This window comes from Vulpes vulpes, chromosome 11, assembly GCF_048418805.1.
Source record: "Vulpes vulpes isolate BD-2025 chromosome 11, VulVul3, whole genome shotgun sequence".
NCBI lineage: Eukaryota > Metazoa > Chordata > Mammalia > Carnivora > Canidae > Vulpes > Vulpes vulpes.
The window spans coordinates 1,790,318-1,815,498 of record NC_132790.1 but is presented as its reverse complement, the minus strand read 5'-3'; the positions used below and the strand labels follow the sequence as shown (position 1 = coordinate 1,815,498).

Genomic DNA, 25,181 nt, shown 5'->3' with positions numbered 1-25,181 from the left:
TACGAAAAGAACACAACACAAACTGTTGGTTTTATTGGTATTACAGTGTAGTTTTAATACAAGCGAAATGTAAACACAAGTTAGATATTCAGTCGCTTATCCTGTGAAACAAAATGCCAAGATCAACATTGAAGCACTTATAAAAATGAAAATGTATAAAACACCTGCTTCAATTAACTCTAAGGACAACATACACAAATGCAAAATGTGAGTGTCAATAATCACATCAAATGTGGAGCTGTTGACTGAGGAGTCAAAAATGATTCTACTTTTAAAATTAAATAGCTCCAGGTAAAAGCATGTAATGTCCTACACCCACTATCTCTGTATTCTGCATAGAGTTCCAAGGCAAAGATTGCTTCTGGCTTTCTGAGCCACCAGAGACGACGATGACCTGTGTGGCTGACTTATCACAGGCCTTTTAGTCTTCTTTCCCGATAGGTCCTTAGCTTCTTTGGAAGGAGGCATATGAATGGGTTTCCATGGAATTGGATTATAAAAGGCTGGTTCTGGATAAGAATTTCCACTGTAAAAATCTAAAATTATTGAAAAGAACAAAACAAACCAGAAATAACTCCTTGAGATCAAATAAACTATTTTTAAATTCCTAGAAAAATGTTACAGTATCAAAACAGCAAAAACATCACTGACAAGCCAATTTAATACATTTAAAATTTGAACTCTAAAATAGGTTCAAACAAGTAACATTTTTCAAAGACAGCAAGTATTGCAGTAAAAATTAAAACATAAATGATAACTAAGAAAGTCCAAAGAGTGCTGTAAAATCTACATAAATAAAAAATAGAAAAATTTTACTAAGAAATTACTTTTAGAACCCTTAAACTGATCAAAATCTTCATTTTCTTAACTCAGTCTGGGAAGCCAGATTGTATACTAGTTTTCCCTCATCAGACACTGAACTTTAGAGGAAAAAAAAGCTATGATGTATATATAGCTAAAGTGAATCAAAACTCTTATTCAGAATCACTGAAATATTATATTACTATCACTCAATCAGATTTCAAAGTACCACTGTAATTTTGATTATTAAGAGCAGTAAAGCACTTGCAGACAAATGTTTACTTGAACAAAATACTGAAATGGAAAAAAGCTAATAAAATAATCCATTACTGTAGCAAACAACTTCTAACCGATATATATATATTCCCACCTGAAGTTCTAACTTTGCTATCCAATTGGTTGGTTAAAATCACTACTTACTCCTTTTTTCAAACAGAAAAAGAGACAGAAACAAGCAGACCATGTCTAGTGCCTAGTAGCTGTAATGGATGGCTTTTGTGACACGTAGGAGCGGCCTAAACCCTGACAGCAGGAATGTGTCGTTCAGACACTGGCAACCCACTTTGACTGCATAGATATGTCAACACACACTTCACCAAGACGGTCAAAACAAAGTCTGGAATATGTTCTATTGTGTGAACAGAACAGAATGGGAGTATTTTTAATAATAAATCACTTAAACAAGTGAAGGCAGCTGTCAGCAAGGTATGAGCTTCCAACATGAAGTACAAAGAAAAACATGCGCTGCCATTTATAATCAGAGCGAGCCTAAAGGCCAACCAGTTCTGTGTGGGGTTCATGTGCTGCCTAGTATTCCATCCTGCAAAAGGAATGTGCCAAAGACACTGATTGGAAGCTCTGGCTCAGAGACAGTTAGAAGAAGGGGAGGAAAAATGACCTCTTAAATAGATCCTCATTAAAGCTTCAAAAACCAAAAATGTAAGAAAGTTTTATGTGTTTCTTAAGGTTAGAAATCATTACAGTTTTGCAACCACTGCCTTTAAAATATATCAGATTTATAAGAGAATAGCAAAAAAGTTTGCAGTATTTCTATAGGAACATAGTATGTTATAATCTTCCAGAAAATAGTAATTTGAAAGAAAAATGATTTTTACACATTTCTATTTCTGTCAAAAGGAAACATAATGTATAATATTTGCTCCTGCAAGCCATATTTATGTAAGCCACATAACATAACAACCAACCTGTAAGTTTTCCATTGGCATAACCATAGCTCTTTGCAGCTGGACGAGGTTTATTTTTTGCATTTTCCAACCATTCCTTAAACTTTTTCTCTGCTATTTCCTTTTTTTCCTGTAATTCAGCTTGCCGTTGTTTTTCTTTTTCCTTAAAATGACAAGACCAAAGAATTTCTAGTGATGTTCTGTAGCTAAAAATTCTATTCATATTCTACTGACTCTTTTCCCCAAGAGCTTCCCACCCCAATGGCTTACTGATCATAAATATTAAATCTTAGTTCTATAATTTGATAGTAAAATTTAACATGATCAGGGATATGATCTAAAAATGATTATTTCTAAACAGTAAGACATCAGACCCAAGAAGAAAAAAGCAATTCGCTATTTTAAAATAGAACCGTAATTTACAATAAGACTTTTGTAAAAGTGCATCAAAAAATATCTAAAAGCATAAACGATGAAAAAAAGTTTGAACCTGACTGAAAATACATCAACAGGCTTGTTAATATTTCTCAACCTAAGAAAACCACAAATGCATATTCATTTCTGAAACTTACACATAGTATAAGTAAGTAGGAATAGCTTCACATATTTATTTTTGTGCTAAGGTGGTGCAAATTTTCTATTGGAAACTTTCTATACAATATAGTTGGCACATATGAACACCAGAGCCATACACTCCAATTGGTCACTTTAGTAAAAATACCTTTTCTTTCCTCTTTTTCTCACATTCTTGAGCATTTTTCTTCTTTAGCCATTCTTGATATTTTTCTTTTGCCTTTTCTTGTAAATGTTCTTTCTCCAATTCTTTTGCTGCTTTTTCCTCCATTTCTTTATTAATTTTTTGTTCTCTTTCTTTTCTTTGCTTAAATAAAAATGAATAAATTTTAATTGGAGTTTGTAATAATGCTCATACAAGCAAGGAGTGCTATATGCAGTAATTTTCTAAGTTTCAGTTATTTCTTAAAATAGGTGGTTAACACAGTGGTTGACACAATGTGGGCTTATGAAAATATATAACATACCTGTAATCCCCTGGTCAATTTTAGTCTAGTAGCTCAGCTAGAAGTTTCATGATGATAGTAACAAAGACCCTGCTCACCAAAGTATACTCAGAGCCTGTGACAATGCTACGTAAACAGTAGTTGCTCAATAAAGATTTGCTGATTAGTGAACAGAAATTACAACCTGTTAGAGTGTTCTGAATCTGGTGTTTTTTAGTAATGTTTACCTTTACTCTAAAATAGCTGCCATATATGTACATTTCCTGACAGTTTGCCAATACAAATGCTTAGATAAAATCTTCACTATCTGTAAAGCTACAGAGGACAAAAAAATAACATTTTGGACCATTAAACACTGTTATAAGGGCACATACAGTCAAATCTCTAGCTACATAATTCTTTTACATCTTACCCAGGCCAGAGCTTGGCAAACTTATGGTCCACAGACCTGCATTTGTAAATAAAATTTTACTGAAACATGGCCACACCCATTTATTATACATTTGTTGTCTATGGCTGTTTTTGCACTACAATAGCAAAACTGAGTAGCTACAACAGAGACTGTATGGCCTGGAAAGACAACTATTTATCTGGCCCTTTACAGAAAAAAAAGTTCACTATAACTCAATGTTTTTTTTTTCCCCTTTTCATTCTGAAGATAACTTACCAACCCACCTACATTCTAAACCAATGACATGGCCTACTCTCTTTATCAAAGGTTTAGAAAATAATCTGTAAGGCATAACTGTATGCAATACAAATGCCAGATCCATTACCCTTCACAAGCAAAAGATACATGAGCAAAGAAAAAAATTCTTCCTTTGAAAGCATCTTATAGAATAATATGAGCAATTCAATTAACACCCAAGTAACAAACATCAGTTACATAGAATATACGTCAGGGGCTGTACAAGAAAGACAGGTCTTAAAATTCAAAGCCCAGAGTGCCTGGGTGGCTCAGCTGGCTGAACTACCAACTCTTGGTTTCAGGTCAGATCATGATCTCAGGGTCATGGGCCCTCAGGGTCATGGAGCCCATGTGGGCTCCTCAAATAAATATATAAATCTTAAAAAAAAAAAAGAAAGAAAATCAAGCCTGAGTCATTCCCCAAGATACTATGTGTACTTCTGTCTTGCTGGGCAGTCAACAGCTACAAAAAGGAATCCTTCCTTGCTGAAAATCTACTTTCCATTGAAACAATACTGGATTTCAACTACTTCATACTGTCAGAAAAGCTACAAGATTAAAAAGGATGTCACAGCATATGTCATTCACTCTGACTCAGGAGACTCCTCCACAACCTCACCAACAAGCAGTCATCCCTACACTGTCTTCAATTGTAACCGCTAACATTTATTGAGTGCAGACTCTTCCTGTTACTTTTCCATATACTTTATACATATGTACTGTGTCAATTCTTGCAACCACAGTATGAGGTAGGCACTGTTATATTCTCGACTTACAAATGAGGAAATGAGGCACAAAGAAGTCATTTGCCTAAAGTCATACAGATGGTAAGTAGCAGATCACATGCAGATATTGAAATGAATGTTAAAAATAATTTTACGTCAATTTGATTTAAATGAAATGTCAAAATTCCTTAAAATATATCATTTTCCAAAACTGATTCAAAAAGAAAATAGAGTACGTAAAAATAATTCAGAATTTAAAACTTTCCCACACAGGAAACCCCAGCCTCTAATACCTTCACTGCCAGATTCCACTGCACATTTAAGGAAGAAATAATACCAATTACTACACAAAGAATTTCAGAAAATAAAGAAAAAGGGAGCACACCCAGACTCATTTTAAGAGCCTAGTATTACTCTGATATCAAAACCAGGCATGAAGTCATAACTTACGATGAGGAATAAGGCAAGATAACTGTTCTCATCATCAAAAACATGAAATTCTTACAGATTCATTTAACAAAAGATGTATAATAGCATTGTACCTTGAAAACTAAAAAACATTACTGAGAGAAATTAATGATGACCTCAACAAATAGAAAGAAAAATGATGTTTATAGATTTAGAATTTGGTATTATCAAGATGGCAATTTTCTCCCAAATGATCTATATTTTTAATGAAATCACAATAGTGTCAGGCACTATTAAAGCAAACATGATCAGAGAAACTCATAAGCTGATTCTAAATCGTATGTGGAAAGATACAGAGTAACTAAAAACAATTTTGAAAAAGAAGAAAAAAGGTAGAAGATTTACACTGATTAGAATAATTATAAATTCAATAATTATAAAGCTATAGTAACAGGCTCCTGTGGTACTGGCTCAGGATTAGATCAAAGGGAGAGAATAGAGTCAGAAATAGACCCATGCTTATATGGTCAATTGATTTTAAACAAAAGTGCCAAGGTAATTAAACGGGGAAAAGATTATCTTTTCAACAAATAGTGTTAGAACAATTGGACCTCCATACACAAAAGAATGAACCTTGACCCTTAACTCATACCACACATTAAAATGAACTCAATTACACGTACAGGTAAAAACTAAAGTTACACAAATCCCCAAAGAAAACAATGGAGAATATTTATACATGCTTGGTGAAGGCAAATGTTTCTTAACTAGGACACAAAACCCACAAGCTATATAAAATGTTTTTAAATATGGAACTTTATCAAAATTTAAGACTTCTCTTAAAAAAATACCATTAAGGAAAATTAAATGGGAAGAAATACTTGCAATACATACATGTGACTGGAAAAGAATATATAATCATACAACTTATAAAAAAGACATATAACCTTTCCACAAAATGGGAAAAACTTAAGCATAAAACAAAACAAAAGCAGGAAAAGTGATTGTAGACATGGTTGACAGTGTTATAGACTGAATTGTGTCCCCCCAAATTTTTATGTTGAGGTTTTAACCTTCAAAGTGACTATATTTGGAGACAAGACCTTTAAAGAGTTAATGAAGGCAATTAAAGTCAGAAGGGCAGGGCCCTAATTCCATGGGATTGGTGTCCTTATAAGAAGAAGAAGAGACATCAGGGATATTCATGTTGAGAAAAGGGCATGTGAGGGTATGGAGAGAAGGCATCTATCTTGCAAGTCAAGGAGAGGGGCCTCAGGAGAAACCTTCACTGATAACCTGCATTTTAGACTTCCGGCCTCCAGAACTGGAAGAAAATAAATTTCTGTTGTTTAAGTCACCCAGACTGTGGTATTTTGTTATGGCAGCCCTGGTAGACTAATACAGTTAAGCTTATGAAAGATGCTAAATATCCTTAGATCTCAGGGAAACGACAATTAGAACAACAATGACATACTACCACATATTTACTAGAATGACTTAAATGAAAAAGACAGACAACACCAAGTTGGGCAAGGATGTGGTGCAACTGCAACTTTCCTACCACAGTCCCGAAAATATAAAATGACACAAGCACGTTAAAAAACACTTTGGCAATTTCTTTTGAATATACTCACCATACAACTTGGCAATTTAGGCCCTAAGTATTTACCCAAGGTATGAAAACAAATATCCACACAAAGGCTTATACATAAGTGGTCAGAAAATTTTATTCATAATAACCCAAAACTGGAAACAACCCATTTTTCCATCAATTGGTAAATGGTTATATAATTTGTGGTACTGCACAGAATAGAGTACTACTCAACAATAAAAAGGTACAATCTTAATAGTAGGACATTTTAAAAACAAAAGAGGCCCAATGCAGAAGAAGATATATATTCTACGATTCCATTTATATGAAATTCTGGAAAAGGCTAATCTAATCTACAAGGACAGAAAACAGACTAATGGTTTCCTTGTAGCTGGGGCTAGTTGGAGCTGCGGAGCAGGTGGTTATATGCAAAGGGGCACAAGGGAACTTTTTGGAGAGATGGGAATATTCTATTATCTTGAGTGTGGTGCTGTTTATTATACAGGTACGTAAGTTTGTCAAACCTCATCCAAATTAAGATGGGTTTATTTTATTGTATGTAAATTACAGCTCAACGAAGTTTCTTTTAAACATCAATCAAAAGGACTTTCTGTAGAATCTAAACTAGAAAAGAGAGCATGGAATGCCTTTAGTTACCAAAAGGAGAACAGAGCAGGCACTCAGAGGGATGCACGAGGAGAGAGCAGCCCACTGCTAAGTGACTTCAGATTTTTCTGGCACTCCAGCGCTATACCACAGAGCACAACAATAAATCTTCCCTTTTTTAAGATGGGGCCCCCAGAGAACCTTTGTGTCTTGCAACTAAAGGAAACAAACAAAATGACTGGCTGCTTAAAGTTTCTAACTTCTACTTTGGTTCCTTCAGTAATATCTGGAAAGTGCTGAATGCATGAATGATGCCTGGATAATAGTGTTATCATATGCTTTATTGATCTGAATTAATTTTTTGCATTAAAAAGTCAGTTCCATCTTTTGAGAATAAAAAGTAATTTTATTTCTAAATATTTTTTTAAAACAATGAAGGTAAATAAAGCCCTTTTACAACACGTGTGATAACACATTGTAAAAAAGAAAAATCTAAAAAAAAGGAATTAGTATGGCCACACAAATGTAAGAGTACCAGATAAGCCATTTATTTGAAAAGGATTTAATAATTTAGTGTCATATTAGAAGAAACTAACTTTGCTAATAGATAACATAAATTCTTTTTGTCTGATTTTTTGATAGAACACAGCAAAAATGACTTCAAGAAAATTATGCCACAGATATAACTAAAATGTGAATGAAGCTTGAGGCAGTGGAGGACCACACACCAAGAAATGTAAACAGAGATGCCAGACGGAAAGAGAAGAACCAGGAGAGCAGTCTTTACAAAGAGAGGTAAATCTAAGACTGCAGAGGAAATCTGATAGGCCTAAAAGAAAAAAAAAAAAAAAGACAGAGTAATCAATTATTCCTTAACTTGCACAAGAGTTCTACAGAATAAATAAATTTAATTTCTCAGAGCTTATTTTTGAACCATTCTCATACTTATGGAATTTTGCTTTCAATAACTGGTGATTTATGTCAGGACAAGCCATTTCCCTCCAAAAGAAAAAAAAAATTATTTCTCAAATAACTGGATTAGATCTACTGACACTAATTAAAATAGAGACTATATCATCTCTCAGCAGTATCTTACATTCTTAGACAAACAACAACTATATTTGACTGGCATGGTAAAATGAGCTTAATGGAGCCAGAAGATAAGAGAAGCTTTTAGAGGAGAGAGGATACTACTCTGTACATGTAAAACTGTTTGGTTTTATGGCTACAGACTGCACAAAATATCACACAGACTTTGCAAATAGTCACACTGACTTAATCTGATTTGGGCACTGATTCACAAAGAACTTTCTTGTTGTATTATGGAATGAAGCAAACTTAAAAATAATAATGATTTACTTCTTAAATAAAGAGCATTTATGGTATAAGACACAGACATCCAGCCAATTTCCTTCTTACAACAGCTGAATGACAAAAGCTATGCCATCTTCAACCTACTGAAATTATTGACTAGTACTCTTACTAATCCCCCTGAGCATTACATTCAACAATAGTTAAGGACAATTAGAATTAAAAATTTAAAATCCATATAAAATTGAATCAAATAATAAAAACAATACCATTCTAAATATGTGAAAATCATAATAGAAAACAGACAAAAAATAGGCATTTTCAAAATTTCTAATTTGTGATCCAGTAAAAGAATGTATTAAAAATGAAAGATGGGGCATCCCAGGTGGCTCAGCGGTTTAGCGTGCCTTCAGCCCAGGGCGTGATCCTGGAGACCGGGGGATCGAGTCCCACGTCAGGCTTCCTGCAAGGAGCCTGCTTCTCCCTCTGCCTATGTCTCTGCCTCTCTCTCTCTCTCTCTCTCTTTCTCTGTGTCTCTCATGAATAAATAAGTAAAATCTTAAAAAAAAAAAAAAACTGAAAGAGAATAGATTTATTCATTCATTCCAATAACAAATGCTTACTGTATTACAAAGCATGATGCTAGATCCTATAATAGATAAAAAGTAATATAAAAAATAATTCCTGGGATGCCTGGGTGGCTCAGAGGTTGAGCATCTGACTTTGGCTCAGGTCATACCCCTGGAGTCCTGGGATCAAGTCCTGCATCGGGCTCCCTGCAGGGAGCCAGCATCTTCTTCCGCCTATGTCTCTGACTCTCTCTGTCTCTCAGGAATAAATAAAAATCTTTAAAAAATAAAAATAAATAATTCCTACCCTTAAGTCTTAAAATTACAAGGAAGCAAGGACATATGCATAACCCAAAATAGCAACAAAATATATACAAAATACAAAGTGATATAAATTGAACAAGGATTCAGAGAAGGAAAGATTTTCTATTTCCAGCATGTGATCAGTGAATGATTCATGCAGGATATACTTTGAGTAGGATAATAAAGGGAAAGGTAGGGTGGGGGATATGAAGAGATTCCATGCTGATGAAGTATAATATAAAAAGATAAGGAAGTGAGAAACAGAAGTGTTCTCAGGATTTCTCATGAATACACATCCCTGGGGGGTGGGGAGCACAGTCTATTGCTTGAGATTTCTCTGAAATCTACCGTGTTCTTAAAAATAATATAAAATTTATATTCTATCTCCACTAAATATCTATGCCTGCTTTAACACGAAAATAATATTGTTCCTCCCCCAAATTTCCAGTATAACTAATAATAAGATAAGCCATGATTATCCTATGTTCGCTTTCAAAAGAATTCTGGTACGAAGCAATGAAGGGAACCACGGACGGAAGAAGATATGGCTCAGAGAGCAGAGAGTGGTGGATCTTTAACCAGCACGCTAGAATTGTTAAAACGTTATTCAGGGGGATTTAGGGAATCATAAAAAATATATTTTGAATTGGGGAATGATATTTAACTTTTTCAGCAAGATCAGTCTGGCGAAGCCACAGAGGATGGCTTCGTTCACTCAACACGTATTTTCGGGCATCTGTTATGCGTCAGGCACTGATCTAGCTGCTGGAGAACTGAATAACAGGGACAAACATCTCTGGTCTTATGGAGCTTACATCAAGCATGGGGAAATAAACAGTAAATAAGTTGAAAGATGTAACGAGACCAGACAGGAAGAGACTGGAAACAGCAGAGTGGTGACTATAAAGGAAATGAGGGGTGAAGGGAGGTCACAAACAATAGAATAACTCTGATGATGCCTGGCTAATCGATATGAGTCATACTATGGCAGAAATCAAAGGAGAATAGATAAAAATGGATAAGTGTTATAGATTTGCAGGCTCGGAGGTGCCTGCCAACCTAAGATGCAGAACTCTAAGACTCCAGGAAGTCAGGCCTCGAGATACAGACTCATGACTACCTGCTGCAAGATATAAGGAAACCACATGACGGGAAAGGGAGAGAAGCAGAGAACAAAGACAGAGATCTCATAAATGTCCACGAAGGTAAGGGGCAAAAATACCAGGCCAAAGAATCTGACAGATTCTTCAAAAACCTAGGTTATGAGGAGATAATGAAAAAAAGACTTTGCAAAAGAGCTGTCAGTATGTGGGTCCTTACCTGTTTGTTCTTTTTCTGAACCCATTCCTTGTGCTTTTCTTCAGCAATTGCCTTTCTTTTTTCACGTTCTTCCATTTCTTTTCTTTTTTCTAGCTGTTGATTTAATTCCTATGGATTTTTATTCAAACAAAGGCAGCATTTAATAGAAGTACTCAAATCACATATCAAAAACAAGGCTGACATTAACCAAATTAAACAAGAATATAATTTCCTTTATAGAAAATACACCATTAGTAACAATAACTTAAGTAAGTAGCCTATGATGAAAAGAAAGCATTGGTAAAAACTATAAGTCATTTTTTAGAAATGCAAATAATTGCTTGGCAGCAAAACACTAGTTTCTTAGACTAAACTTCAGCTAAATTACCCTCATTGAAATCAACTTTCCCACACATAAATTTTGGCATCATTGTACGCTATTGGCAGAAGCTCAAGAGAACTGCAACTTTTTTAGTTATAAAAAGCTTCTAGATCTTAATGCAGATAAAGGATCGGAATTAAATAATCCCTAAATTAAAATTTTGATTCAGATTTAACCAAAGAAATGTAAAGAAGCGATTCCATTTTCTTAAGGAAAAAAAAAAAAAAAAGAATCCAGATTTTTCTTCACTGATTTTATAGCTGCTGGAGTGTAAAACAAAACCACATTCATATCCCAGATTATTTAACTGCCTTGCTGTCACTCGAATCTACACGTTTGGGCATTTCCTCAGGAGAAAGAATGTAGAAGGTATAGCCAAATAAAACTTCGAGCTGAATGCCACCACTCTGTCACTCATCAGTTAAATTACTGCATTAGTTGAGAATGCTGTTCAAACTAGACTCCTAGGACTCCACTGCCATAATTACTGGTTATTTTTCTTCTCCCTCCTTAGATACCAATAATCGGATACTTTTATTTATCTTTCGGTGGACCTCACTCCTCCCCATCCCTCCCTTTCCCAAAGACCTCCCTACCTGAGCATGGGAGCTGGTGGGAAGGCCAATTTTTCAACTCTCAGACAATTCCAGTTTGTTAAATGAAATGAAGATAAAACCTGACACCAAGAACATATCTTTTAGACTTTAGAACAACTGGTCTTGGTACCCCTGTCCTCCGCGACCTCTCATCCTAAAATCCTGCTGCACAGAAAATAGCTGCCCTCACTCATTCAGAGTCTTCCAACCTTTAAACGCTGTATACTCCTCACCCCCCCCACACACACAGAGTAAAACATCCGTCTGGGTTTTAAAGGGATTCCTCATGACCTCTGCAGAGGCCGTGCCTTGCTCATTCACTCCACGCTGTTTCGATGCAGCTCCTGCTGTAAAGATGGCAAGCATAGATACAGATGCCATTCCAGGTGTCACCGATCTACTGTGACTCTGGAGGCACCACACTGGGAGGGGCTGTGCATACCACCTCAGGAAAGGGAAAGGGAGGGGAGGGAAGAGAAGATGAGAGGAGAAGCAGTGTGGACCAGGGCAGTCAGAAATGCGTACCATTAGACACACACAACGAGGAGATGCTGGGACTAGGTGGGGCGGCGGGGTGACGGCTAGAAGACAAGAGTGCAGGACCAACCAGATGGGAAAAGGTCCTTCGAGACAGGCAGAGGAAACTGAGGACCATGAGGCTGGGACACAGGGCCAAGGGCAGGATTCTGAACGTGTAAAGGCTGCAGACTGCATCGGAAGGAGCGGACCGGGAGGCTGGCGCGGTGGAGGAGCCGCGAGGGGCAGAAGGCCTGAGGACAGATCCAACAACTACAGACCCAAAGTTTTCAAAAGCAGTCTTATTTTCAAGGAAAGTAATTGTTTAAACATACAACTTACAATGACTGATTGTATCTATGTACCCTTTTAAGATTCTTCACATAACTAAATTCAAAAATCAGGGGGAGAAAAAGCAGACGTTGTGTCCCAACCTTTAGTTGATATAAGAATTAAAGATGAGGGCAGCCCGGGTGGCTCGGCGGTTTAGCACCGCCATTGGCCCGGGGCGTGATCCTGGAGACCCGGGATCAAGTCCCACGTCGGGCTCCCTGCGTGGAGCCTGCTTCTCCCTCTGCCTGTGTCTCTGCCTCTCTCTCTCTCTCTTATCTCTCTCTCTCTCTCGAATAAATAAATAAAATATTTAGAAAAAAAAATTAAAGATGAAAGGTGAAAAGTACCTGGAAAATGCAAAGCAGACCCAAACTGTGCTCTACTCTCATGATGTCTGTTCAGGGAACTTGCTACCCCAGAACACACATCCCTTTCTGAGACACAACCTCGCTCCCAAACACACACAAGGCTGCCCCGTCTCAGAATCCCACCAGAATGCCCCCACCTGTTTACCACCAGGGCACACCTCCTCTGGACACAACAGGGTCCTCTCCCCCCGGGGCTCCTACCATGTCTTCTGGGAGACCACTGAGTTTCAACATGATTATAGCTATTTTCCCACACAGTGAACATTTGGTTGTGGAAAACCAAAATCCAAAGAGGATCCTAAACAATACATTTTTATTTCAATAGCTTTTGCTGACTTTCAAAGACCTTTTTACCACTAAGGGTAACAATCAGGAAAAGTGGTAGTTTTGAGTTTCACCAACTCTAAATCCTGACCTATTTCTTTGTTGAAGGCTGATGAGTAAAATGGTCATAGGCACATGGGGGGGGTGGGGGGGCGGGTAGACAAAAGCACCTGGGTTATTCACAAACTACACCATTTTTTATAATTTGGAACAGACTTTATCAAAATGTTAAAGCAAATGTTAAAAATTAGAATTAAACCAAAGGTTATAGAGAATTTACAGGAATCTGCTAAAGAATTTTTTGATAATAAAAATTTAAATATAGAATGTAAATGATCTAGAAAACCAATATGCTAGTTTTTCATGATACTAATGTTCAACATTTACTATATTTTTCAACATCAGTTACAAATGTAAAAAATTTCGTAAGCAGGTTATTTTGTGTCTACATGTCTGCTGCTGAAATAGAATTTATGAGAAGAGATGATCTTTTTAATGAGTCAATTATCCTTTAAACTTCCCTTTAAGTTTTTAAGGAAGAAAATAAGACCACCGGGGTAAGTTTGAAATTGAATACAAAGTCTGACCCATTTATTTCTACAATAGATCTTGATATTATGGGGGGGAATAAGAAACCCACACGCACTTATTACATTAAAAGTTGAAAGAACCGGGACCCAGTCCCAGCTTTGCCATGAAATGAAACATTGGCAAAGTTACTTTCTGGCCCTCAATAGGAATCTGAGATGAACTGTTTCTGTGGTTAATAATCTAGGCTTTTAATGATATGATCTGTAAACAAATTAAAGAATGCAGTAAATTAGGGCAGAAAAATAAGAAAAGCATCACTTAGAAAATAAAACAAGGAAAAGGCATGAAAAAATGTGCCTACCACAACAGCACAAAATAAACTTACAAAGTAAGTAGCTGGCCTATATGTTATGATATCCCTGGCGTGACTGATACACTAAGATTTATTCTAAAATATCTTTAATTGCTTTAGAGTTAAGTAATGAGATAGCCATAAGAAATTTCAAACTGCAAAATGCATGAAGAGATTTTAATCTTTCAACTAATTATACTCTGCTACATGCTTAATCATTGTGATAGGGACTTTACATTCATTATTCTAATCTGTTCTCCAAACATACCTTCAGTAGTTATTATTACCATCTGCTTACACGTGTGACAACAATGAACTTTCATTGAATGTTTCCTATACACTAGGCAATATCCTTATGTTCACTTAGCCCTCATGACAACATGAGGAGGTGAATATTATTCTCTCTCCCTCTCATTGATAAAGAAATTGAGGCACAGCTAGGTTAAGCATATGCCCAAGATCCAAGTTTTGAATCCAGGAAGCTCAAGCATTTCTGCTTTTAGCCACTTCACAATTGCCTAACATCTGGTTTATAGATAAAGAGCCTGGGGGCTCAGAGAAGTTGGGTAACTTTCTCAAGGTCACAGAATGGCAAGGATAATTTCAGCCTTCTTCTGTGTGACTCCAAAGCCCAGACTCCCTTATGAATTTTTTGTAATTTAATTAACTTTTTATTGTATGCCGACTCTAAAAATGACTTAAAGTGGTCCTCCTTTCCTTAATATAACAAGTGAATTCTAGTGAGGTTAGAGATAAAGCTAACTACAATAAACTGAACTCCACTTTATCCATGGCTCACCGTATCAGTGTTTTCCAAACTGTAAGTCTAAAGCCAATTTAGTTGGGACACCTGGGGGGGCTCAGCAGTTAAGCGCCTGCCTTCCGCCCAGGGTGTGATCCTGCAGTCCCGGGATCGAGTCCCACATGGTGCTCCCTGCAGGAAGCCTGCTTCTCCCTCTGCCTGTGTCTCCACCTCTCTCTCTCTCTCTCTTTCTCTGTGTCTCTCATGAATAAATAAATAAAATCTTTAAAAATAAAAATAAAAATAAAACCAATTTAGTGGGTTAAGATTGGCCTTTAAAAACCAAACAGGGGATCCCTGGGTGGCTCAGCGGTTTAGTGCCTGCGTTTGGCCCAGGGCATGATCCTGGAGACCGGGGATCGAGTCCCACGTCAGGCTCCCTGCATGGAGCCTGCTTCTCCCTCTGCCTCTGTCTCTGCCTCTCGCGCTCTCTCTGTGTCTCTCATGAATAAATAAAATCTTTATAAAAAAATAATAAAAAAATAAAAACAAAACAAAAAACAAAACATGAAAGAATAGCATACCAGGTTTTGCACAAAATTAAGACATCATTTCAGATACGTACATGTATGGATTTGTGTGTGACATGAAACAAAGCAGATTTTTCACCATGAACAAAATATTTTGAAAGCTACTACACTAAATAATGGAATTGGTAATGTTGAAACTTGAGGCTGAGATAGGAGTCTGGGGTCTCAATAATGCACACTAATTCTGAAAAATAAAAAACCTTCAAGAAGGCTATTAATAACAATGATATCAGTAACAACACTAATAAAATACCACCAGTCACCATATTTCATCTCATTTAAACCTCACAAAAATCCTGTGACATAAGTATTATTTTTATTCTTATTATACAGAAAGGAAATTGAAGCAAAAAAGCTTACACAAGCCTGCCTGGCATCAAATCTTAAGGTCTTTCTCAAGCCCTGTGCCCTTCCAAAGGAAAGAAGTTCTGTGCACTTTTCCAGGAACATATTTTTTATAATGCAAATATCATGCAATAAGGGAAACAAAATGCACTGACTTCTACAATCATTTGAATCATGCCAAGACTCCTAAATATGTGACTGCCTATCTGGTTCAAAATCTATCTCAGAAATAACTAGTTTCAAAACTGATATGAAAAAGTTATTTCAAGGAAGATCATGCATGAATGGCAAGGCTTTTAGTTCTAAGGATTTTTATGGCAACATAATTACTAACAGATTTAACTTAAATATATGAAAATAGGGAACCAATTAACTATATTCTAATATACATCTGATACATTTTTAAAAGGTTTTATTTATTTATTTGAGAGGGAGAGAGAGTGTGGGGGGGGGGGGGGGCAGAGAAAGAGGGAGAGGGAAAGAGAGTCTCAAGCTTGCTCCACTCCCAGTGAGGAGTGTGATGTGAGGCTCCATCCCGCAACCCTGAGATCAGGACCTGAGCCGAAATCAAGAGTCAGACACTTAACTGACCACGCCACTCAGGCACCCTCTATCTAATACATTTAAAATATATTTTAATAATCTTAGCCAGCCACTCAGAAATAATGTTATAAAAATATTTAATGATATAGAAATATATTAACAGTGTTACAGGCAGGAAAAAGTTACCAAAAAGTTTGATCCTTGTTTCATCAGAAATAAGACCTACTCCTCACCATTCAAATCTACTTGGTTACTGCGATCAGATAGGAAGAATTCAGAGAGTGAGTCTGGATACTAGGGGACGCCAAATCATCCCAATCTACTCAGTTGCTAGGTTCCCAACAGCAAATATAAGAGTCAAAAAAAAATGAAGGATTCATGTGAAAATGGATCTCACACTACTTTTTGAGTTTAGAGAGTGAGAGTTCAGAGACAATCACAGAGATGTCCATCAGTGAGACACAGCGGCACAGAGAACTGAAAAACCCTGAAAGCCCAGCAGATTCCCATCCCCCCACACTCACCCGCTGGAGGGCCCAGCCTCTGAGTAATATGGGGGTAGATTCCAGTCTCTATTTCAACTTTGGTTTCTCTTTCTTAGGAATTTTACCAAGTAAATATAGTTGCATTTACTTTAGTTAAATGTACATATGGTGAAGCTCCATTTTATGTGTCTTCGTATAACATTTATAGATGTTTTTTAATATACACAGAAGAAAATCTGGAAGGAAGCCTATATGCAATAATAGTAACCATTTTTATCTTTAGGTGGTGAAATCAGAGATTCTAATGTTCTTAATTATGCTTAGTTGTATTTCCCAAATGTGCTTACAGTGAACATATGTTATTTCTACTAGAGGAGTTATTAAAATGGATCTAACAAATACAAACAAATGGAAAAATTTTGTTTTGAGGGATAATAACATTAACATTTTAATTCTGACAGCAGCTCTAATATGTGAACTCATAAATTAAGCAAAAAAAGGATACTGCCTAGTTTTACCTCCAGTGCCTTCTGTTGCAGACGGTCACGTTCTTCTTTTTCTTTGCCAACAAACCACACTTCCCATGGTGTCAGGCGGCTCTCTGGTAGGTGCACCTGTTTCTGTTCTTCTTGGTTATCTTCTGATTCAACCACACTATTCCAAAACAGGGGACACAAAGCATTTGTACTCAAAACTCTTTGGCTTCACAAAATCACTTAACCAGGCAGCAAAAGCAGAATTTAATAACAGATGTACAATACTGTGATTTTTATAAATGCATATGTATGAATTATACACAAACATACACTTGGAAAATCATAAACAGGAAGTCCAATATTTGAATTGGTTTATCTATCAAACTGCCTTGGAATTCCTTCATCTTCTAAAATCACATTACTTAAAAACTCATTGGGATAACTCACACCCAGTCCATTTGCCTCAGTGACAATTTTTTATTCTTAAAAATTTCTTGTCTGGACAACTAATTACAATGCATGATCCTAATCATATCCTGGAGCAGACTTTTCCCTTTTTCTCAAATAAATAGTTCAGGGGGAAAAAAAAAGAATATATATATATATATATATATATATATAGAGAGAGAGAGAGAGAGAGAGAGAGAGAGAATGATAAAGCAAATATGTTAACAATTAAGGATTCTGGGTGAAGGGTGAACAAAAATTCCATTTTTTTTTTAAGATTTTATTTTTAAGTAATCTCTACACCCAGCGTGGGGCTCAAACTTACAACCCCGAGATCAAGAGCACCATGCTCTACGGACTGAGCCAGCCAGGTGCCCCAGAAATTCTCAACTTTTCTGTAAGTTTTAAATGGTCTTGAAATAAAGTCACAAAAAATTTATGGCTCTTGTATTTTAACGTTTTAGTTGACTGCCTTTCGCCAATTCTTCAGACACGGGGTCCACGACTCTCCGTTTCTGTTCCCTCATCTCCACTATGCACCTGCCGGTTGTTGCTTCTGGGCAGGTGGATAACCACTCACTCAAGCTCAGGAGAAGGGCAGGTGCGGGGAGATACTGGGCCTCAGCCAGACACACAAGCCTCATAAAACTGAGCAAAAGCAGAACCACTAGGACCCAAGAAAAGAAAGGTTGTTCAGGACCCAAGGTAGCTCTGAAGACTACGTGTTTATAGACTCCGCTCCTCTGCCTCTTTAACATTCCTGCTTCAGGCCACCAACAGCCTTTCCCACTGCTCAGCATAACTTTTCCTACCTCGTAGCCTCAGCTTAGTCACTTTCTCTTGCTGTTCTTTCTCCACCCATCCATGTCCTTCTGCAACTTCTATCCCGGTGGAAAGGGGACACTGTCGAGGTGTTGTTTCTCGCAGGTACCTTCCCTTCCCCAGACTTTATCTGCTCCCCCTGTCTCAACAACTATCACCAGGTGCTGATGATCAGTCATTCCAGGGCAGCCCTTTCTCCCTGAGCTCTAAACTTATTTCCAACTGCTTGATAGACAGCTCCACTTAAGTATCAACCAGTGACAACTGAGCCTAATCATCTTCTACCCCCTACCCACTACCTTGTCCACCAAGAAAAATTTTACTCCTCCTCTTATAACCCTACATCAGTGAAGAGTACGGATACCCACCCAGCTAGCCGTGCCAGAAACCCAGCCCTGGGACTCCCCCTACCACCCACAGCCACATGACTACTAGTCGGGTCTCTTCTACTTCTTTCCATTTTCTCAAGCCATTCTCCTCCTCTCCAACCTTACAACCACTGTCTGGATGTAACTGGCCTTTCTTCCTGTTTCAAGCCATTTTCCACAACTGTTGCCACATCCACCTTTCAAATGCATCCTTCTATCATGTCACTCCTTACCTCAAAGTTCTTCTGCGGCTCCTCTGCCCACAAGATGAAGCTCAAACCCCACAGCCTGACACCCACAAATTAGCTGCTGCCTATCTTCCCGGCCTCTTCCTATGCCACTGGCTAATCTGAACTATTTCAGTTTTGTTGAACTTAAGCAGACTGATGAAGGGCCATGCCCTCTGATGCTTTGTCTAAAACTGAAATGCTTCAACCTCCTCATGTATCCGCGCGAGAGCTTAGGTTTGGGAGTAAAATATTCAGGGTAAATCCCTACGTGCTTCCTCCTGGCTAAGTCCATTTCTAAACCTATTCGAGCCTCTGCTCTCACCTGTAATAATGGTGTAGCAGCGGAGGCTACCTCACAGGCAGTACTGCACAAGACAATCTACGCTAAAGTACGCAGAGGGGTTCTGGGCACTTAGTAAGCATCTGACACACGTTTAGTAGGAGGAGGAGGACGATGGCTAATTGCTATTCTCCCTTCCAGATTCAACTCAGGCATTAATCTTTATTGCCTCACAATAAAACTCTGCAAAAAATCTGGACTAAGTGCCTCAGTCTTTCCATCATTTGTTCATCTCTGCCATAGGCTTTGAATCTGTACAAACAGAAAGCACGTTTTAACTCATTTTTTTATTTCAAGAGCCTAGTTTAGGGCCTAGAATATATTAACCTCCTAAGAAATATTTGTTGAAAGAACGTGTTTTATGTTTGGTTTTTTTTGTTTGTTTGTTTGTTTTCAAATGACCTTTTAGGGGCACCTGAGCGGCTCAGTTGGTTAAGCGTCTGCCTCCTGCTCAGGTCATGATCTCGAGGTCCTGGGATCAAGCCCAGGCTCCCTGCTCAGCTGGGAGTTGTTTCTCCCTCTCTCTCTGCCCCTCCTCTCTCCCTCTCTAATAAATAAACAAAATCTTTAGAAAATAACATTAAAAAAATTTTTTTAAAAAGATTTCATATATTTATTTGACAGAGTTAAAGAGAGTACAAGCAGGGGGGCCGGTTGGCAGAAGAAGAAGGAGAAGGAGGCTTGATTCGGGGCTCAATCCCAGGACCCTGAGATCATGACCTGAGCCGAAGGCAGATGCTTAACCGGCTGAGCCACCCAGGCGTCCCTAAAAAATGACATTTTAAATATTAGACTCCTTAACATTTTTAACAAATGACAGCATATACACAACCACACGTATAGCATATACACTACAGCTCTAGCCATAATCAAGCGAGGCTTGATAAGCAGCTTTTTATGACTAAGATATTTATTAAGGCAGAGTCTTCCTAATGGATACAGTGATATAAAAACCAGGAGAGAGGGATCCCTGGGTGGCGCAGCGGTTTGGCGCCTGCCTTTGGCCCAGGGCGCGATCCCGGAGGCCCGGGATCGAATCCCACGTTGGGCTCCCGGTGCATGGAGCCTGCTTCTCCCTCCGCCTGTGTCTCTGCCTCTCTCTCTCTCTCTCTGTGACTATCATAAATAAATAAAAATTAAAAAAAAAAAAAAACCAGGAGAGAGCTGAATAAACAGAAGGCCCAAGGCATATTATAAAAGACTCTAGGGAAATACTTGTCATCCCCTCTGAAGTCAACGGTGAGCTTCGTCTCCGTCCTTTCCGACACACCTGAAGGTCCATGGCTCTATGTGCACCTCAAACACCCGGAGCTCACATCACCATGAGCCCCTGATGCCTGCCTGCGTCTGTCTTTATGGCAGATGAAGAGCGCACAGAAGGCGTAAAGTCCCACATGGCTCTGCATGTATTCCCGGTCCCCGGAGAACACGCTCACCACTGGGGACTGGGACTAGGGCTGCAGCCAAGGCCGCCGGCCTCCTCCTCTCATCACGCCCCAACCATCCAGGGCGCCAACTAAAGGTGAGAAGAAGGGAGGGCCACTGAGGAAATTCTGTGAACGTGGATCTTCCCTGCAAGGAAATGGTAGGTTTTGTGAAGCACTTGGTGACAACGGCTGCATGTATCTGTTCTCCAGGAGCAGGAAGGACCCAGGCATCTGCACTCGACGCACAGAAGGCCGGTCACTCCTTCACTCTTTCCGGGCTGCATCCTACCTGTTCCCTTGGATTCACGGCGGATGACCCCCGGGGATAAGGCAGTGGTGAGGAAGGCAGCCTGAGCCCTGGGATGCCACCAGCTTACTGGGGGACAGTGAGACCAGAAATCTGTTTGGCTCTTCTCCTGAGCTCCGCCTGGTTAGGGCTTTGGCTCCTGCAAGCTCATGCAAGGTCTCCGCGGCTGAGCTGTGGTTTTGACAGCCATCGTGCCAGGGACTGATAGCTCAGCAGGGTCCAGGCTGCTCAGTCCTGTTGGGCGGGCTCAGGAGGTTTGTTCCAAAGCCTTAAAATAATTCTAAGAATCTTTGGGACCAACTTGATCCTGAAGAATGCCTGTGAAGACCCACATGAAAATGGACTCCTGCAGCCCCATCATCAAGCTCTCCTACCAGGCCGATCAGAGGCCTGTTGCTGTTGCTACAACAAGTCCGGTGGCTGTGTGGCTTGCGTGGTTACCCCCACCGACCTCCATTCCCATCAAGGGATCTACTTTTACTTTTCACTGTTAAGAGGCTCCCTGCTGTCGCTGAGTCGCTTCACACGGCTCTGGCCACTCGCTCTGGGTATGAACGCTTGGCACCCGAGGCGCTATGTTGCTGCTTCCACACGCAGCACTGGCTCTGCGCTCCAGACTTCTGGGGTCTCCTGTCCTGTGCCTTGCACCAAACCCGCCCCTGCGTGGATGCCTTCCGTAGGTGACGAAGGAGTCTCGGGCACTAGGGACCTACCTTACCAAGCCTGGCTCCGAAAGCCACTCCCGCAGGGGCAGCCCTGCGTTCTCACTTCTCTGTACCCAGGCCCGGGCATGGAGCGCAGGGAGGAGAGGGGGCAGGATCAGCAGGCCTCACTACTAGGCCCAGCCCTGCTAGAACCAGCCACGTGTTGGGGGCAGCCCGGGGGTGGGGGGGTAAGGAGCAGGTACCCGCAGGTACCTGGGGGCAGGGTGCACAGAGGTGCCCGAGGTGACCGGGGGCGGGGTGCACGTGGAGGCCCGCAGGTGCCCGGGGGGCGGGGTGCACGCGCAGTCCCACAGGTGCCCGCAGGTGCCCGGGGGGGCGGGGTGCACGCAGGTGCCCGCAGGTACCCAAGGCGCCCGGGGGGCGGGGTGCACGAGGGTGCCCGAGGTGCCCGGGGGGCGGGGTGCACGCGGTGGCCCGCAGGTGCCCGCAGGTGCCCGCAGGTGCCCGGGGCGGGATGGGAGGGTGGGCGCACGCGGAGGCCCGCAGCCGGGCGGTTACCTGGCGCTCCCGCAGAACCGCAGGCCTCGCAGGGCGGCCACCTCCACCTCCGCCTCCGGCCCCCCCTCCGCCTCCGCCTCGGCGCCGGCCCCATCCTCCGCGTCGCCGTCGTCCGAGTCCAGCGGGCAGCTCTGGTGGCCGAGGGGCGACAGGAGCGACAGCGTGGAGTCGCTGCGGCTCGCCGGGCCCTGCCCCCCGCCGCCCGCCCCCAGCACGGCCGCGGCGCCGGAGGACGGAGGCGGCGAACCAGCCCCCCAGCGCCCTGGCGCCCACATCGGGGCCGCCACCTCCAGGCCGGCGGGGCGGCGGGCGGGCTCCCAGCAGGCTCCGCGCGCCGGCCGGCGTCAGGGGGCGGGGCGCGCTGCCATGGCGACGCGTGCGGGCCGCGGGGCTTTGTGGGGCGGCGGCGGGCGGAGGCGGGCGGAGGTCCGCGCCTCGCTCGCCCGCGCCGCCCGACTTTCCCCGCGCTCCGCCGGGCACCCGGGCTCTGCGGCCAAGGGGCCCTGCAGCTGGGGGAGCGGCCGCCCCGCCCACCCCCTTCCCGTACCGTGTGCGCCGTGGGACCCTGCCCGCCCTCCGCACGTGCCCGCCTCCCGCACCGTGTGCACAGGGTCCACCTCCCGCACCTGCCTGCCTCCCGCACCGTGTGCACAGGGCCCACCCCCCGCACCTGCCCACCTCCCGCACCTGCCCGCCCCCCGCACCGTGTGCACAGGGCCCACCTCCCGCACCTGCCCGCCTCCCGCACCGTGTGCACAGGGCCCACCTCCCGCACCTGCCCGCCTCCCGCACCGTGTGCACAGGGCCCACCTCCCGCACCTGCCCGCCTCCCGCACCGTGTGCACAGGGCCCACCTCCCGCACCTGCCCGCCTCCCGCACCGTGTGCACAGGGCCCACCTCCCGCACCTGCCCGCCTCCCGCACCGTGTGCACAGGGCCCACCTCCCGCACCTGCCCGCCTCCCGCACCGTGTGCACAGGGCCCACCTCCCGCACCTGCCCGCCTCCCGCACCGTGTGCACAGGGCCCACCTCCCGCACCTGCCCGCCTCCCGCACCGTGTGCACAGGGCCCACCTCCCGCACCTGCCCGCCTCCCGCACCGTGTGCACAGGGTCCACCTCCCGCACCTGCCCGCCTCCCGCACCGTGTGCACAGGGTCCACCTCCCGCACCTGCCCGCCTCCCGCACCGTGTGCACAGGGCCCACCTCCCGCACCTGCCCGCCTCCCACACTGTGTGCACAGGGTCCATCTCCCGCACCGTGTGCACAGGGCCCACCTCCCGCACCTGCCCGCCTCCCACACCGTGTGCACAGGGCCCACCTCCCACACCCGCCGGCCTCCGCACCTGCCCGCCTCCCGCACCCTGTGCACAGGGCCCACCCCCCGCACCTGCCCGCCTCCCGCACCGTGTGCACAGGGCCCACCTCCCGCACCTGCCCGCCTCCCACACTGTGTGCACAGGGTCCATCTCCCGCACCGTGTGCACAGGGCCCACCTCCCGCACCTGCCCGCCTCCCACACCGTGTGCACAGGGCCCACCTCCCACACCCGCCCGCCTCCGCACCTGCCCGCCTCCCGCACCCTGTGCACAGGGCCCACCCCCCGCACCTGCCCGCCTCCCGCACCGTGTGCACAGGGCCCACCTCCCGCACCTGCCCGCCTCCCGCACCGTGTGCACAGGGCCCACCTCCCGCACCTGCCCGCCTCCCGCACCGTGTGCACAGGGTCCACCTCCCGCACCTGCCCGCCTCCCGCACCGTGTGCACAGGGTCCACCTCCCGCACCTGCCCGCCTCCCGCACCGTGTGCACAGGGCCCACCTCCCGCACCTGCCCGCCTCCCACACTGTGTGCACAGGGTCCATCTCCCGCACCGTGTGCACAGGGCCCACCTCCCGCACCTGCCCGCCTCCCACACCGTGTGCACAGGGCCCACCTCCCACACCCGCCCGCCTCCGCACCTGCCCGCCTCCCGCACCCTGTGCACAGGGCCCACCCCCCGCACCTGCCCGCCTCCCGCACCGTGTGCACAGGGCCCACCTCCCGCACCTGCCCGCCTCCCACACTGTGTGCACAGGGTCCATCTCCCGCACCGTGTGCACAGGGCCCACCTCCCGCACCTGCCCGCCTCCCACACCGTGTGCACAGGGCCCACCTCCCACACCCGCCCGCCTCCGCACCTGCCCGCCTCCCGCACCCTGTGCACAGGGCCCACCCCCCGCACCTGCCCGCCTCCCGCACCGTGTGCACAGGGCCCACCTCCCGCACCTGCCCGCCTCCCACACTGTGTGCACAGGGTCCATCTCCCGCACCCTGTGCACAGGGCCCACCTCCCGCACCGTGTGCACAGGGCCCACCTCCCGCACCTGCCTGCCCCCCCGCACCTGCCCGCCTCCCGCACCGTGTGCACAGGGCCCACCCCCCGCACCTGCCCGCCCCCCGCACCGTGTGCACAGGGCCCACCTCCCGCACCTGCCCGCCTCCCGCACCGTGTGCACAGGGCCCACCCCCCGCACCTGCCCGCCCCCCGCACCGTGAGCAGCCGCAGGACCCTGTGACCCCGGGGGCCTCGGGGGGGGGGGGAGGAGCGCTGTCCCCCGGGTCCTGGGCGAGGCACGCAGGCAGCCGGAGGAGGCGGCGGACGTCGAAGCCGGGGCCTTCCTCCAGCGCCCCACCTGCGGCTTCCGCGCAGCCCGAATGCGCTCCCGGGGCTCGGAGCGGCGCGGACGCAGGCGGGGTCGCGCCCAGCCCCCGGCGGACCCGCCTTGCGAAGCCCTTGCTGACGTCTACACCCGCAGAAGCGGACGCAGGACGACTAGATGCGCGGGAGACAGCAGCGACCAAGGGCGCACCGCGGAGGCCGCCGCGCGGGGGAGCAGCACGTGGCTGGCGGGGCGGGGCGGGGCGCGCCGTTATTGGGTGAAGATCGGC

General features: G+C 44.0%; 1 protein-coding gene across 1 annotated transcript; it reads right to left on the bottom strand.

Annotated features, from left to right (window-relative positions):
* Window positions 1-22,594, bottom strand: CCDC34 (coiled-coil domain containing 34). Its single transcript, XM_072725366.1, has 6 exons — window positions 22,252-22,594; window positions 17,130-17,265; window positions 10,526-10,633; window positions 2,707-2,865; window positions 2,007-2,148; window positions 1-536 (listed from the first exon to the last, which is right to left on the bottom strand). Exons 1-6 carry the CDS (start codon window positions 22,524-22,526, stop codon window positions 319-321), a joined length of 1,038 nt encoding a protein of 345 aa, XP_072581467.1. The 5' UTR covers window positions 22,527-22,594; the 3' UTR covers window positions 1-318.
* Window positions 22,595-25,181: the final 2,587 nt, after the last annotated feature.

Excerpts from the sequence above, each read along its gene's own strand:
- CCDC34 (XM_072725366.1), bottom strand. The coding sequence starts at position 22,526 with ATGTGGGCGCCAGGGCGCTGGGGGGCTGGTTCGCCGCCTCCGTCCTCC. Across the intron at positions 10,634-17,129 it reads TGCAACAGAAGGCACTGGAG|GAATTAAATCAACAGCTAGA; the intron begins GTAAAACTAGGC and ends AAAAATCCATAG. Across the intron at positions 2,149-2,706 it reads AGAAAAAGAGGAAAGAAAAG|GAAAAAGAAAAACAACGGCA; the intron begins GTATTTTTACTA and ends TGTCATTTTAAG.